Genomic DNA, 14,276 nt, shown 5'->3' on the forward strand with positions numbered 1-14,276 from the left:
AGCAAACAAAGGCTTACTTCCAATTCCATCAGTAAAATCAGCACATCTCACACAGGTCAGGGATAGGGCAATTTCACTTGCAGGACCAAAAATTTGGAATGCAATGCCAGTGAACCTTAGATTACAACAAGATTACAGACAATTCAAAAAGGACCTGAAAACCTGGCTATACACACAGGCATTTAAACAAACGGAAGGAGATTCTCAGAGAAGATAGCTGCCACTTCTTACTATTTTATGATTATATTCTGTATTTTATTTTCTCATTTTGTTTGTTTTTTTTTACTAATTTTATATTAATGCAGCATTGATTTAAGCTCTTATTTACTTTTTAGTATTTTACTATTAATTTTACTTTTTAGTATTTATTTTATTATTAATTTGAATTAGAAATTTAGTATTTTATGTTTTTTATTGTTTGACTTGTAAACCATTATGATGGTACTATTAAATGATGGTATAGAAACTGTCAAATAATTAAATAAATATACATACACTTTGGTTTTCTATGCAAAGAAAATCCTGAATATGGCTCACTATCTTGAGATGTTTCATTTTCTCTGTTTTTTTTTAAATAAAACGTTCTCCTTTATAGCTGCATTTCTATGCTTAAGAAACCGTTTGGTGGTAGAAAAAGGTCAAACTCTGAAGTAGAATCTACTAATCCAAGGGTGGTCAGCTCCAGTTTTCAGGATATCCACAATGAATATACCTGAAATAGATTTGCATACAATGGAGTCATGGATATCCTGAAAATCTGGCCTGTTGTGACTCTTAAGGACCAAAGTTGGCCACCCCTATACTAATTTTTTTTTTTTTTTTTTTTAAGAGTTGACATAAGAAGTATAATAAGAAATTGAACAGATTATACTACTAAGATTTTTGCTTTTTTCTACCTCCCAGCTACTGACAAGGCGGCTTTAGTGGGCAGTGTAATATTCTAAGAATAGACTGGCCTATCAGGCAGCCTGCTACTCCCTAGATCACTGGCTCTCAACCAAGTCCTCGGGACACACCCAGCCAATCAGGTTTTCAGGACATACTAATGAACATGCATGAGAAATTTGCATACAATGGAGGCACTGCATGCCACTCTCATGGAGATGCACTGCAGATATCCTGAAAACCTGACTGGCCAAAAGTGTGTGCTGAGGACTGTGTTGAGAACCAATGCCCTAGATTATTCTCTCTACCTCCTCAGTTCCATATTCAAACAGAACTCAGTGGACAACATAATACTATGGGAACAGAATGGATAGAGGGAATGGTAAAGGGCACTCTGAAGAGGAAGCAAGGAGCATTAATGAACTGAACACTCCTGTTCTGTCTAATGCCATTGGCCATCTTCTGCTACTTCAAAACAAGCATGAATTCCTCTAATCCTCACATCACCATCTAGTGTCCCCAATCCCCATCAAGCACATGCCTCACTTAACATAACATTCCCCTTTCCTCACATTAGCCACATGATCCACTAGGCAGGAGAGGTCTGGCTCCAAGTTCATCTTACCTCTGGCTCCACTCCCAAGTTAACACTAGACAGCACCAAAATTCAAATATTCACATTTACCCTAGGCTTCCCATGATGCAGTCTCAGTGATAACATGTGTTATCTGCTTGTCCAATCGCATGAAAGTGTGGAAGGCCATAGGATGGCACATCATTACTTCTACAGGAGAGGCTTCCCGCAAATAGTGTTCTCATGTTCGGGTCAGAGAGCAGTGATGGTGTAGCCATTACTTTAGCTGCTGCTTCTATTACCACTGCCAGTCCTGTGTTTGCATTCAGATAGTACTCAGAGCAATGGGGAGCAGAGATGGTGGTGGCAGTGGAAGCAACAAGGGAGCATCATTTCCATGAAAGTCAACGTAGGCATGGAGGTACTGGCTCTGACTAAGTTGGCAAACAGAAGGCAACCAGTTTTTCTAGAGTGGCCACCCCTTAGCAACACCAATGAGTGAAGGGCTGAGACTTGCCCTTCTCCCACCTAACCTCACAGGGAATACAATCACACTTACTCTGTGTAGCAAGCCCCTGCTACGGGCCGCAAGCACTGGAAGATGTACTCCACCTTCTGGACTTGTTTCTCATGGAAGAACAGGTGCTGTTCCTCTGGCAACAGAGACATCTTCTGCTGCATCTCCTCGACATCCAGTAACATGAGAAACAGCTACAAACAACAAAGGAGACACGCGTGACAATAATACAATTCCTGTTACAGTATAGTATTTTAATTGGAGGTAGAGTTCAAGAGCAGCTTTCATTCAACATATTTTTATATTTTATTAGAAATGGTTTTCAACAAAAAGGTGGTGGTTATCTGTTAGGATATTTTTTATTCCTTAACCAAACAAAAAAGCCAAGCACCAGCAAATTTAACAAAATTTAGTAAAGCAGGCTCTTTAAGAGACAATTTATAAGCCATTTCATATCACATTTACTCTACTTTCAGAAGTCCAAACAAACTGTATGTGTTTGTATCTGAAAAGTTTGTGTGTTTTGTACTTCATTTAGTGCTTCCCAGGGCTTAATTTGTAGATAAAACGGAAGTGGAACTGCAGTCATTGTAGGGCAGGTGAGGAAAGTGTCACGCTCTCATTCTCTCCTGCCTCCAAAAAGACAAAAGCAAACCCTCTTCCTTTCTCCAACACTAACTCTCCCCCTTACCGGGCCTGGATTTGACAATAGGCACATTAGGTCTCCACCTAGGGCAGCAAAAACCTGGCTAAACTACCTCTCAGTTGTGCTGAACTTCAGTAGAAGAGCAACCCTCTGTTTCTCATTCCAGCCCCACCCTCCCAGGCAGCCTGCAGAGAGAAAGAGTAGAGGGAGTAAAGCAAGAGAGGACAGAATAAGCAAAGAAAAAAATACTCTGCTCCTTAATCCAGCCCGGCTCCTCCCCTTCTGTCCACAGAACAGAAGGGAAGGGGGTGAGGATAGAGCAGACATCGGAGCAAAGGCATTCTACTTCCTATCCCAAGCCCTCTAACTCCTGTTATTCAGGGACAAGAAGGGAGAGGGTGAGACTGTAGCAGACCAAGCTATTCTGCTACCTAATCCAGGACTGGAGTGGGGAGGAGTGAGAAGAGGGACTGTAGTGCATGTGTGCATAAGAGTGATTTGGATAGTGGAGTGGCAGGGAGGGACTAGCACTGGATGTGTGTAGGCCAGACTGGGTGCAAGATGAGAGGAGGGATGGGGATGCAAAGGAAAGCAGGGTATAGACCTCTCTTAACGATCTCCAATTCTATCCTCCAGATCCTGGAACCCCCCTGCCCATACTCCTCCCTCCCCCCTTCTTCCCTATCCTGATCCTTCCCTGTTTTGCCACTCCAGATCCTACCCCTGAAATCTCCTGTGATGCTTAAAATAATTTCTGCTCACCCAATAAAAACAAAGTTATATAGATCCCATTTACATAAAGTTGGCAATATTTGCCATTGTGCTTCAGAATTAATAATTCATTCTTGCCACATAATTTACCCCTGAAATGCTAGAGGAAACAGTGGGGTTTTACCTTAGACTTTCTCTGTGTTTTATGTAACCTTCAGTAGGGGAATGGGGTGGGATGGCTCCCATACCACCAGAGCCAAGAAGTAGCAAATACAAAATCCCATCATAGCCCCTCACCCCCTCACCCCCGCCCCCCCTCCCCTTGGAGGCTGTGGCTCCTGGTCAGTTCTGCCATTACGTCCACCTTTTTCTAGCCCCTGCAGATAATACTCCATTTCCTTCTGGCCATATGGGCCAGTGTCTGCATGCTCTATTCTGCCTCTTCAGAGTCAATCAGCACAATCCTTTCAACTCTGGCATTCTCACATAAAGTCCAGAGAAAAATGTACAGAACACTGTTCTGGATTATTCTGCCAGAAATTAAACCTTGATGTTTCCAGTGATGATCAAACTACATAAGAATTTTTAAAAACTTGTGTGGTAAAAATGTCACCCACAAGAACAAAAGGATTCTTCAAAAGCAATCTAAAAAGTGTAATATCTTATAACAGGGGTGGCCAACCTGTGGCTCCTTTCATGTGCAAAATGTGGCTCTTGCCCTCTGGCAACTGAGTAGCAGGGCAGAGGGGAGGGACTGAAGCAGGAAGGACACACAATAGAACAGAGCAGAGAAGAGCCATTCTGCTCCAGCTTCCCCTCCCTTCCTGACCCAACAGTGCTACTGGTTGCTGCAGAGACAGAAGAGAGGGGCTAGAGGAAGGATAACAGGGTTTTCTCTGCTTATCCCTGCTCTATTACTCATCCTACTTTTTCTACCCTCACCCCGTCTGCAATCGGCAACAGTTGAGGACAGCAGGGGGCGAGGGCGGAGGTGAGGGGACAGCAAAGAAAAGGCAGTCAGCTCCCTGCACCAGCCCTCCCCATTCTGTCCAAAACTCCACTCCACCTGCTGCCTGGTATAGAAGCGTTTCTCTGGCCTGCCGACTGGAGAGGAAGGGATGAAGTGTAAATATTGCTTCAGGCCCAGCAGCTCAATGTGCTCCCGTGACTTGGGGATTTAGCTGACAGCAGAGAGGAGGAAGCCATCCAAGGCTCCAGTCAAGCCAGAATAATTGATGGCAAGAGAAAGAGTGAATGCTGAAAGGGGGGTGAGGGGAGAAGGGCTGAATGTAGTTGATGGGAAAGCATTCATCAAGTGAATGCTTAAAGGAGAAGGATGATACAACCCAGTGCACCCCTGCGAGTGTACACATGAGATGTAAAAGTAGAGGGAGAAAAATGAAAGCAGTTGAGAGAAAAAAAGGAGTCATATCTCCACAGAATGAGAGCAAGGCAAATCTTGAAAACCATTTACTCTGGGAGAAAAAAATTCCAAAAGGCTTTTACCTTTCCTTGAATAACCATAATAATGAAAGATGGATCTCTAGCATGGTACTCTACAGAAGGCGATATAGGAAAATTAGCAGGTAAGAACCAATTTTCATTCCTGTAGTACCACGGATCAGTCCAGACAGTGGGTTGAGCCTCCTGTCCAGCAGCTGGAGACAGAGAAAAACTGAAAGGGTATCCTATATCAGGACAGAGCCCATCCTGCATCCTTTCAGTATAAACGTTATAAAAGCAGAGAAATATAAAGCTAACTAGCATAAGATCAAGCAAATAACAAGTAACTAGTAATTTGAACAATTCAAAACATTGTAAATAACCGCTCTTACATATATATCCATCTGGTAGATACTTCCGGTGCCTTAAAGTTCTGATAGGAAGCAAATAGATCCAAAACGCTGTAAAGAACAAAAAGAAAAAAAAAAAAAAAAAAAAACTTTGAGCGGACGTATCAAAAGTATACGCAGTCAGGGCGGGAGTCTGGACTGATCCGTGGTACTACAGGAACGAAAGGTACCATGTAAGAACCAATTTTCCTTTCCCTGTATGTACCCGGATCAGTCCAGACAGTGGGATGTACCAAAGCTTCCCTAAATAGGGTGGGACCGAGACAGTCCCGCTCGAAGTACCCGCCTTCGAAGGAGCCGAAAACTGGCACCTGCACATCAAGGCGATAATGACGAGCAAAAGTATGCAGAGACTTCCAAGTAGCTGCTCTGCAGATTTCCTGCAGAGACACAGACTGACTCTCCGCCTAAGAAGTAGCTTGAGAACTCAAAGAGTGGGCCTTTAAGCCCTCTGGAACCATCCGGCCCCAACAGATATACGCCGACACAATTGCCTCCTTTAGCCAGCGAGCAATCGAAGCCTTAGAGGCCTTGTTTCCCTTATTTGGGCCATTCCATAAGACAAAGATGATCAGAGACTCGAAACTAGTTTGTAACCTGTAAATATTGTAGTAGTACTCTTTTTACATCAAGATGCCGCAGTTCACCACCAGGCATGTTCGCAATGTCCTCAGAAGAAAAAGCTGGGAGTTCCACCGACTGACTGACGTGAAAGGAAGACAGAACCTTTGGCAAGAAAGATGGTACCGTCTTAAGGGAGACACCTGAATCAGAAAAATGGAGAAAGGGCTACCTACAAGACAACGCTTGGAGCTACAACACCCTCCTGGCGGAGGAAATAGAAATGAGAAAAACGGTCTTAAGAGTCAGATCCTTAAGTGTGGCCCGCCAGAGGGGTTCAAAGGGTGCCTTGCAAAGAACCCGAAGTACCAAGTTAAGGCTCCACGAGGGGCAAGTAGCCCGGACAGGTGGATTCAAATGCTTGGTCCCCTTTAGGAATTGAATGACATACGGATGAGCCGCCATCGCGTAACCATCGATACTTCCTAAGAGGGACCCGAGAGCGGAAACCTGTACCCGCAAGGAGTTGAAAGACAAGTCTTTGGAAAGGCCATTCTGGAGAAAGGAGAGGACCTGGGATACTGGAGCCTTGCGTGCTGGCACTCCGGACTCAACACACACATTCTCGAAAACTCTCCATACCCGAACGTAAGCAAGAGAGGTAGAAAGCTTATGAGCCCGCAACAGAGTGGAGATAACTTCGTCCTTATACCCCTTTTTTCTCAGTTGCCGCCGCTCAAAAGCCAGGCCACTAGACAAAAGCGATCCGCCTGATCAAAAAATACTGGACCCCGACGGAGCAGGTTTGGGAGGTGACAGAGACGAAGAGGACCGTCTATCATGAGATTCACCAAATCAGCGTACCACAGCCTTCGGGGCCACTCTGGTGCTACGAGAATGACAGGCTCCCTGTGAAGTTCTATCCTTTTGAGTATTTTTCCCACCAGAGGCCAAGGGGGGGGGGGGGGGGGGACACGTAGAGGAGAACGTCGTAAGACCAGGGAAGAACCAGGGCATCCATCCCTTCTGAGCAGTGCTCCCTTCTGCGACTGAAGAACCTGGGAGCTTTTGCATTGTTCAGAGTAGCCATTAGGTCTAAGTGGTGCATTCCCCACCTGTGGACGATCAGATCCATCGCCCCGGACAACTCCCACTCTCCGGGGTCTAGACGTTGACGGCTGAGGAAGTCTGCTTGAACATTCTCCTTCCCCGCAATGTGGGAAGCTGCCAAACGATCCAGGTGATGCTCCGCCCAGGCGAGCAGCTTGCTGGCTTCCAGAGCCACCGGATGACTTCTGGTGCCCCCTTGTCGATTGATATAGGCTACCGTGGTGGCATTAATCGGAGAGAACTCGCACCACCTTGCGATGGATCAGGGACAGAAAGACCTTGAGTGCCAGATGGACCGCTCGGGCCTCCAGGCGATTGATGTGCCAGTGGGATTGAACTGGGGACCAGCAATCCTGCGTAGACTAAGTCTGACAAACCGCTTCACCAGCCAGAGAGGCTGGCGTCCATCGTAACAATAATCCTCTGGGGAGTCTGGAGGGGCATCCCCTTCAGGAGGTGAGCGAGCGAGAGCCACCACTGCATACTGACTATGGTAGAGTCAGAGCATGGTAGGAGCGTCTGAAACTGCTCAGACACCGGCTTCCAGCGGGACAGCAAAGCTTTCAGTAAAGGATGCATATGCGCAAAGGCCCAAGGAACCAGATCGATAGTGGAAGCCATAGAACCCAGGACCTGAAGGTAGTCCCAAGTTGTGGGTACTGAGAAGGAGAGAAAGTTGCGCACTAGCTCCATGAGCCTGAGTGCTCGAGCTTCGGGCAGCAACACTTTGCCGACACGGGTGTCAAAGCACCCTGCCAGGAATTCCAGGACCTGAGAGGGCTGGCGATTGCTCTTGGAGAAGTTGACTATCCACGCGAGGGAGGTTAGGAAAGCCAAGACTGTCGACTGCTGACCTGCAGAGAGTCTCTGACTTGGCCCGAATGAGCCAGTCGTCCAGGTAAGGATGGACTAGGTTTCCGTCCCGGTGGAGGGCGACCGCCACCACCACCATGACCTTGGTAAGTGTGCGGTGCAGTGGTGAGATCAAACGGGAGCGCCTGGAACTGGAAGTGTTGTCCCAGAATGTTGAACAGGAGATACTTCTGATGATCGTGGCAGACCTGAAGGAGTTGAGGCAGACAGAGGTATATAGATGAGATCTTCAGGGACATAGTAGCCAAGTCCCAACTTCAGACTGGCAGCCCTGGTGCTGCCTTGGAGGAAGAAGGTCTCATGATCTGAAACAGGACGCTGGGCTTAATGGACCCTTGGTCTGACCCAGTATGGCAATTTCTTATGTTTGGAGCAAACAGAAGCCCATAGACAGTCCACCCAACTTTTTGTTTCTTTTGATAGGAATAAGTTGGATATCGCCGTTGCCAAGCAGTTGCTTTCTAATTGGCTAGCAGACTGCATCTCCTTCTGTTATGCCCAGGCAGGACTGCATCTTGGGGGTCATATCAGGATTCACTCTGTTCAAGCCATGGCACTGTCGGTGGCCCACTTGCAAGCAATTCCCATGGACGACATCAAGATTCATGTTTTCTCCAATGTCTTTCTGCTTCGCACAAACCGTGCCAAATATAATCACCAATTCCTGATTAAAGCAAGGTGCATTAGATTTCTGCACCTTTCTTTGAATTACTACCTGCGGTGAAATCTCATCATACATCTGTTTCAATGTCTGATTTCACAAAATAGCAGCATCATCTATTCCTAAAACTTTCAAAAGAGATTCATTCCCTCCCACTTTGCAAGCCAATCATCTTTTGCAATTCCAGGAAGATTCTCACACTGTTTTGCTATATACTTTTCAAAATACACTGTATGAACATGTTCAAATTATTTATGGTCAGACCATGGAATAAATAAATCTTTTATACACGACATCTTTATTTACTAAACTGTCCGAAATAAAAATATTTAACATATGACCACCACGATGGGTTGGTTGTTGTACTAATTGTATCAATCCAATTATGGCATGGTGGTGGGTGGCGTTCTATGGCATCGCCCCCATAGTACCCCCAGTACCTAACGCTCCAAGAGGCTGAACACAGCTCTTGAAATTGCATTGGGTATGGCTCATCACATTTTCCCTCATGGAACAGCAGCAGTGAAGTCCATGGCGACAGACTGTGCCCATGGTGCTCTGTGGCAGTGTCATGTGGCATCCAACCACATCCACTGGTGCCCACCATGGTGACAGTGCCCATATGGCCCATAGCACTCTTGCGCTCAACAACGATGGATTGCATCAATGGCACCAAACAATGCTGCACCCAGGGCTTCGATGGCGCTTGACCATATCTTGATCAGTTTGATGGTATATAGCACTTTCCCCAGCACCCCAGGTGCCCACAAACAACCACCCAACGGCACCGATAGAGACCCCAGTGCCCAAAGGTATCTATGAACCAGCGGTAGCAACCCTAGGGGCACCTACAGGCAGAAGCTTTGCAGCCCCCAAAGGAACAGATGACTGCCTGCGCCATCGATGGTTCCACCTGGCTCACCTATACATCTGAGGGTGTTGATACTGCAAGCTTGATGGCGTCCCTCTACAGCGGCTATGGTTGATGATAGCTTCAACAGCAACCCTAGCGCCTTTGATGCCCCCAATCCCAGCGGCTCAGAGCCCCCAAGATCATCTGCATCCATAGTGCCAGACAGTTGTAGGCCAGTGATGGGAGAGCACGTGGGGAAGTTGAGATCTCCCCCCTCAGAAACTGTTTGGTCCTCGATCTCTTCACTGTCCGAACTTCTATTGATACCGATTGATCGGTGAAACATGGAACTCCTACCTGGGTAGAACTCAGAGTCCACAGGCTCAGCGGCCTACATGGATCACATTCTGTCAGTCCTCCCAAAACCTGACAAAGATATAAAAACAGACAGAGCAAGGAGAGGCAGTATTTATTTAATAAGGGATATTATTAGACTGACAGGCTGCACAGTAACTAAGGCCCACCATGCAGCTGACAGTGGAAAGAAGAGGATAAAAAAGAAAAAAAATAAAGGTAAAAGAAAGAAAAACAGCTGTAGCTTTAGAAACAATCAATTACAAAAATTGCGAGGAGAGAGCAAAGCTGATTATCATCTGTGACACGCAGCTCTGGCAATCACACGGCTGGGTGGGGGGGGATTGACTCTGCATATGCTCAGTAGGCCAAGTTTGAAAGCTCTAGAATTCTTTGAGATCAAAGTTCCATGCCGGGTTCCATCCGATGGCATCCGTGTGTGAGTACTATCATCCTGCTTGTCCTCTGAGAAAGTGCCGATCCCAGCAGTGTATTTGACCTAGTTTGATGATTTATTTCAAGGGTGGCCAGCTCCAGACCTCAAGAGCCTCAAACAGAAGAGGTTTTCAGGATATTCGCAATGTATATGCATGAATTAGATTTGCATCACTGCCTCCATTCTATGCAAATCTCTCATGCATATGCATTGCGGATATCCTGAAAACCTGACCTGTTTGTGGCTTTTGAGGACTGGAGTTGGCCACCCCTGATTTATTTTCTATTTGAATTTGGTTGGTGTTTATGTCTTTCAATAAATGAGTTAAACCATTTGAGTACTATTCCTGATAGGCCAAATTCTTCAAACAGTTTTGAAAGAATTTTAAGATAGATAGTATCGAAGGTGGTTATAAGTATTTACTTAGTTCTGCAGCAGCATGTTCAATTTTGGGTTGCTGGGAGCCTGTTGCAACTATAGGAGGTTGCTTGCTGCAGGTTTAAAAGTTGTAGTTATGTTTGAGAGGTTAAGACATGCAACTGGAATTGCATGTGGCCAAAAGAAATCTACCTTCTCACAGAACGTATCTGCGTCTCCCACCAGTGAAAAATATTCAGTCATTCCCATTTGGGTAGCAGATCATTTTCTACTGTCATTCCAAGTCTGTGGAACAGGCTGCTACCATTAGAACTAAGGGAAGAGGTGAATAATGGTATTGCTCCTATAGTTTTGAGATAAAATATGATTTCTGTGGCAGAATGTGTTAAGGTAAAAAATGGGTGGAGATGAAATTCGTTGATGAGCCGCACTGTATATGTTTGCATTGTTTATGTATTGTGTTTTGATTATAATTTTAGATGTTATTGTAATAAACTTGTCATGTCAATTTTTATCTTCATGCATCACTTCGAGTGATAGTTTTATATGTAAAACAATTTAAAAAATGCTAAATAAATAAAACTTCTAGTTTTGGCAATTGTTGTAATTGCTATTTTTGGAACCCATTTTGAGCATTTGCATGGAAAGACAGGCTAGAAAAATGAAGTGTTGTGTATAAGACTTTTAAAGAGACAGCGAGTCCAAGTAAGCTTGTCTATGTCTACCACACATGTAGAATACTGCCTCTGTGCGTGCTTCCATCATCCTGGCGTAAGAACACGCTGAAGGCAACTGAATCCCGAAAATCAGTGGTACAAAAAACCCCACCATGCTAAAAGCACAGAATCTCTTACCTTCTCAATGCGATTCAGAACCCTCAGCCTTTGGTAGCCCAGTGCCTTCATATCCTGTTTGAAAAGAAACAGATTACAACACAGTTATACATAATTTAAATACCTGCTGCTAGCAGTAGTATTATAGAAGGGCATCAACACACCTGCACCTTTGGAATGAGGATCAGACAAGCTAATCGGAGCAACACATAAGAAACTATCAACTGCATCTATTATCTTATTGTAAAATTTGTTTACAAGGATGTCAAAGTGCCCCTTACTAAATGCATCAGTTTAGTCACAGAATTTAAATGTGTAATGTCAGAGGAGGAAGAGGGTAGCGTTCCAATACTCCCTATGCAGGGCTTCCCAAACTGTGGGCCGCGACCTCAAATGAGGTTGCTGTTTGGAAGAGTCAGTAGCAGCTCATCTGTTCCAGAGAGAGTTTCAATTCAGCTACTTGAATGCAGAGATCTGCACACACACACACACACAAAAAGGGGGAGAGCCCAGGAAGGATCCCATCTCAAAAAAAAAAAAAAAAAAAGTTCCTCAGAGCTAGTAAGGAAAGAAAGTGTGTGTAAATTGTGCAGTGACTCGCCTTTTCAAGTCTCTAGTGTCTTGATTTTGCATCTGATTTTATTCATCTACATCAGTTATTCCAGTAAAGGATTTATCTTTTTAACACCAAACTGGGTGGCAGTGTGTTATTCTTACTGGAAGATTTCAGAAGATCTCCAAACTAACTCCTCCCTCTCTTTCCCCATCAGGAAAGCATGGGGTGTCTACTTGTCCCACGGTTCTAGTAGTCAGTGGAATAGGGGATATGTATTTGTTGGTGTTTTACAAGTTAAGTTTAATACAAAAGATTGCCATAGAATGCAAAAAAGGGATTCCTACCCTTCAGTGAAATGTGAGCAATTTAAACAATTCTTTAAAAACCACCCTATTTAGTAGTAAATTTATTATAACAGGGTCAGAATTGGCTTTACTGGCTAGTAAAGCCAATTCCAGGATTTCAGTGGACAAAACCCTCAGTCATATAATTAAATAATATTCTCCTCTTAAATGAGGCCAATATGCAAAAAGCCAGCAAGTGGGTAAGTCATCCAACTAAAGTTATGCACAGAACTTTTCTGACAGCACTGAATATATGTTGGGTTCACCATCTAAAGCTTAACTCTATCCCTGGAATGTCTCCATAGATGCCCCTTTTTATCTGGATAAAACTTCTGTGCACACACAATATATGTATGTGGCAATACTCAAACCTGTTCTTGTGTGGGTACTGCCCAAAGCTACCTGCACAAAGCCTTTGAATATTGAACATGTGCATATTTAAAGTTATCACACTGAACAGAATAAATGAATCAAATACTATGAAGAATTCAACTGAAGAAAAAAGTGCATTATTAATCTCATAATGCATCACACACCTACAGCTAAAAATGCACTTTAAAAGTTTTTTCTTGTCTGAAATTGATAAAGGGTTATAAACTGACTGCAGGGAGCTCACACTATCAAAAGAGAAACAGTTATTTCCTGTTCATACCCTAGATTAATCCAGACAAGTGGGATTTGCCTCCCTACCAACAGATGGAGTCAGAAAAGCAGCTTTACTGACACTACTTAACCCAATGTACTACATACTGACCCTCAGTGTTTCTAGTCTCCAGCAGATGGTAAAGGTGTAAACCTGAAGTCTGAAGAATAGGAAAAAAAAAAAAAAAGGAAATCAGGACTTTACTCCCAGGGGATTGTGAGCTATCTGGTGGGGTTGGCCCCTGCCGGTTGAGCCAGGCAAGCAGGGGGGGTTGGTGACCCTTGAGAGCCTTGTCTGTGGATTTGTGGTGGGACTTTGAAAGCTGGTGGTCAGGCTCCCTCTTTGACCCACAGAGCCCATCTTCCCCAGCAGCAGCTTCAAAGACTCCACTCAGGAGAGTATTCCTTTTATTATTGTGATTGTTTAAAAAACAAAAAAAAACTTGAGAGGTCTGACAGAGGCAAGAGCCAGCTTTGTCAAGAGTGGGAAGGACAAAGACTACTGCCTGTGGTTTGAATGAGGCCGGGCAACTCCGGGGTCACTGCAGCAGCAAAGAAAGGCTGTCGGCGTGTGGGCTTGTCTTGCCTGGGACACGGCACCGATGCTTTGAAGTGGAAAGAGTTGCTGTTCTTGCGGAGAGCCCTTGTTGTGCCCGAGTTCAGCAGCAATAGACCACAGAATCGCTCGATCGGCTGGGGCAGGCTGTGCAGACCACAAGGAGGGCATGGGAACGGTGGCCATTTTGTTCATGTGTGTTAGCAACATGGATGGCCTGGGAGAGGGAGGAGATTCTTTACTTCCGCTATCCCTTGCAGTTCAGATACCCAAAATTGTTCAGAGCAAGTCAGATGGCCCTGAAGACATCCTGGAGGAGGAGGAGGAAGATGACCAAAAAGGATTTTCAACAGACTTTGTGCTTCTTGTGAATAAGGTCTTCCTGGCTAGGAAGGCTGCAGGGAGGAAGTGCCCTCACCTTCAGAGTGGTCCGGTACCAGTGAAGGTCAGTAAGATGGGCACACGCAAGAAGTCTGGGGGTGTTCCCTGCATGCTGGGGCTGGGAGGCCAATGTCATGATTTGGGGGTAGAGTCCAAGGATTTTGATGGAGCTGATAGTCCAGAAGGGGATTCTCCATGTGGCGAGTTGGCGAAGAATCACTCAGATGTCAAACAGGTGCCTGTGGCTGAGGGATGACCCTAAGGTAGTCCGGTTGATCCGGAAGGAGTTGTGGCCCTTGATCCCACATGTACTATAGGAACTGGGGATTAAAGTTCCTCAGGAGGAGTCTGATCGCGAAGGAGTGGAACCAGTCATGGACTGTTTGCGGGAACCGGCAAAAGATTTCCCTTTTTCTAAGTTGGTAAAGAAGCTGGATAGAGAGTGGGACACTCCAGATGCTGGCCTAAAGGTAGGAAGAGTTACGGTAAAGCTATATCCTCTGCTGGAAAAAGCCTTGGAGATTTTGGAAACTCCAAAGGTGGATGCTTAGA

General features: G+C 45.1%; 1 protein-coding gene across 5 annotated transcripts in view; it reads right to left on the reverse strand.

Annotated features, from left to right (window-relative positions):
- PATL2 (PAT1 homolog 2) overlaps positions 1 to 14,276 on the reverse strand; it is a 197,933-nt gene that overhangs the window by 48,001 nt on the left and 135,656 nt on the right. For all 5 annotated transcript variants that reach the window (XM_029606759.1, XM_029606760.1, XM_029606756.1 and 2 more), the window contains 2 exons: positions 11,267 to 11,320; positions 2,019 to 2,170 (listed from right to left, as the gene is read on the reverse strand). In XM_029606759.1, coding sequence (XP_029462619.1) covers positions 2,019 to 2,170; positions 11,267 to 11,320 — 206 coding nt within the window. The remainder of the gene's footprint in view (positions 1 to 2,018; positions 2,171 to 11,266; positions 11,321 to 14,276) is intronic.

The sequence above is a fragment of the Rhinatrema bivittatum genome, chromosome 6, assembly GCF_901001135.1.
Source record: "Rhinatrema bivittatum chromosome 6, aRhiBiv1.1, whole genome shotgun sequence".
NCBI lineage: Eukaryota > Metazoa > Chordata > Amphibia > Gymnophiona > Rhinatrematidae > Rhinatrema > Rhinatrema bivittatum.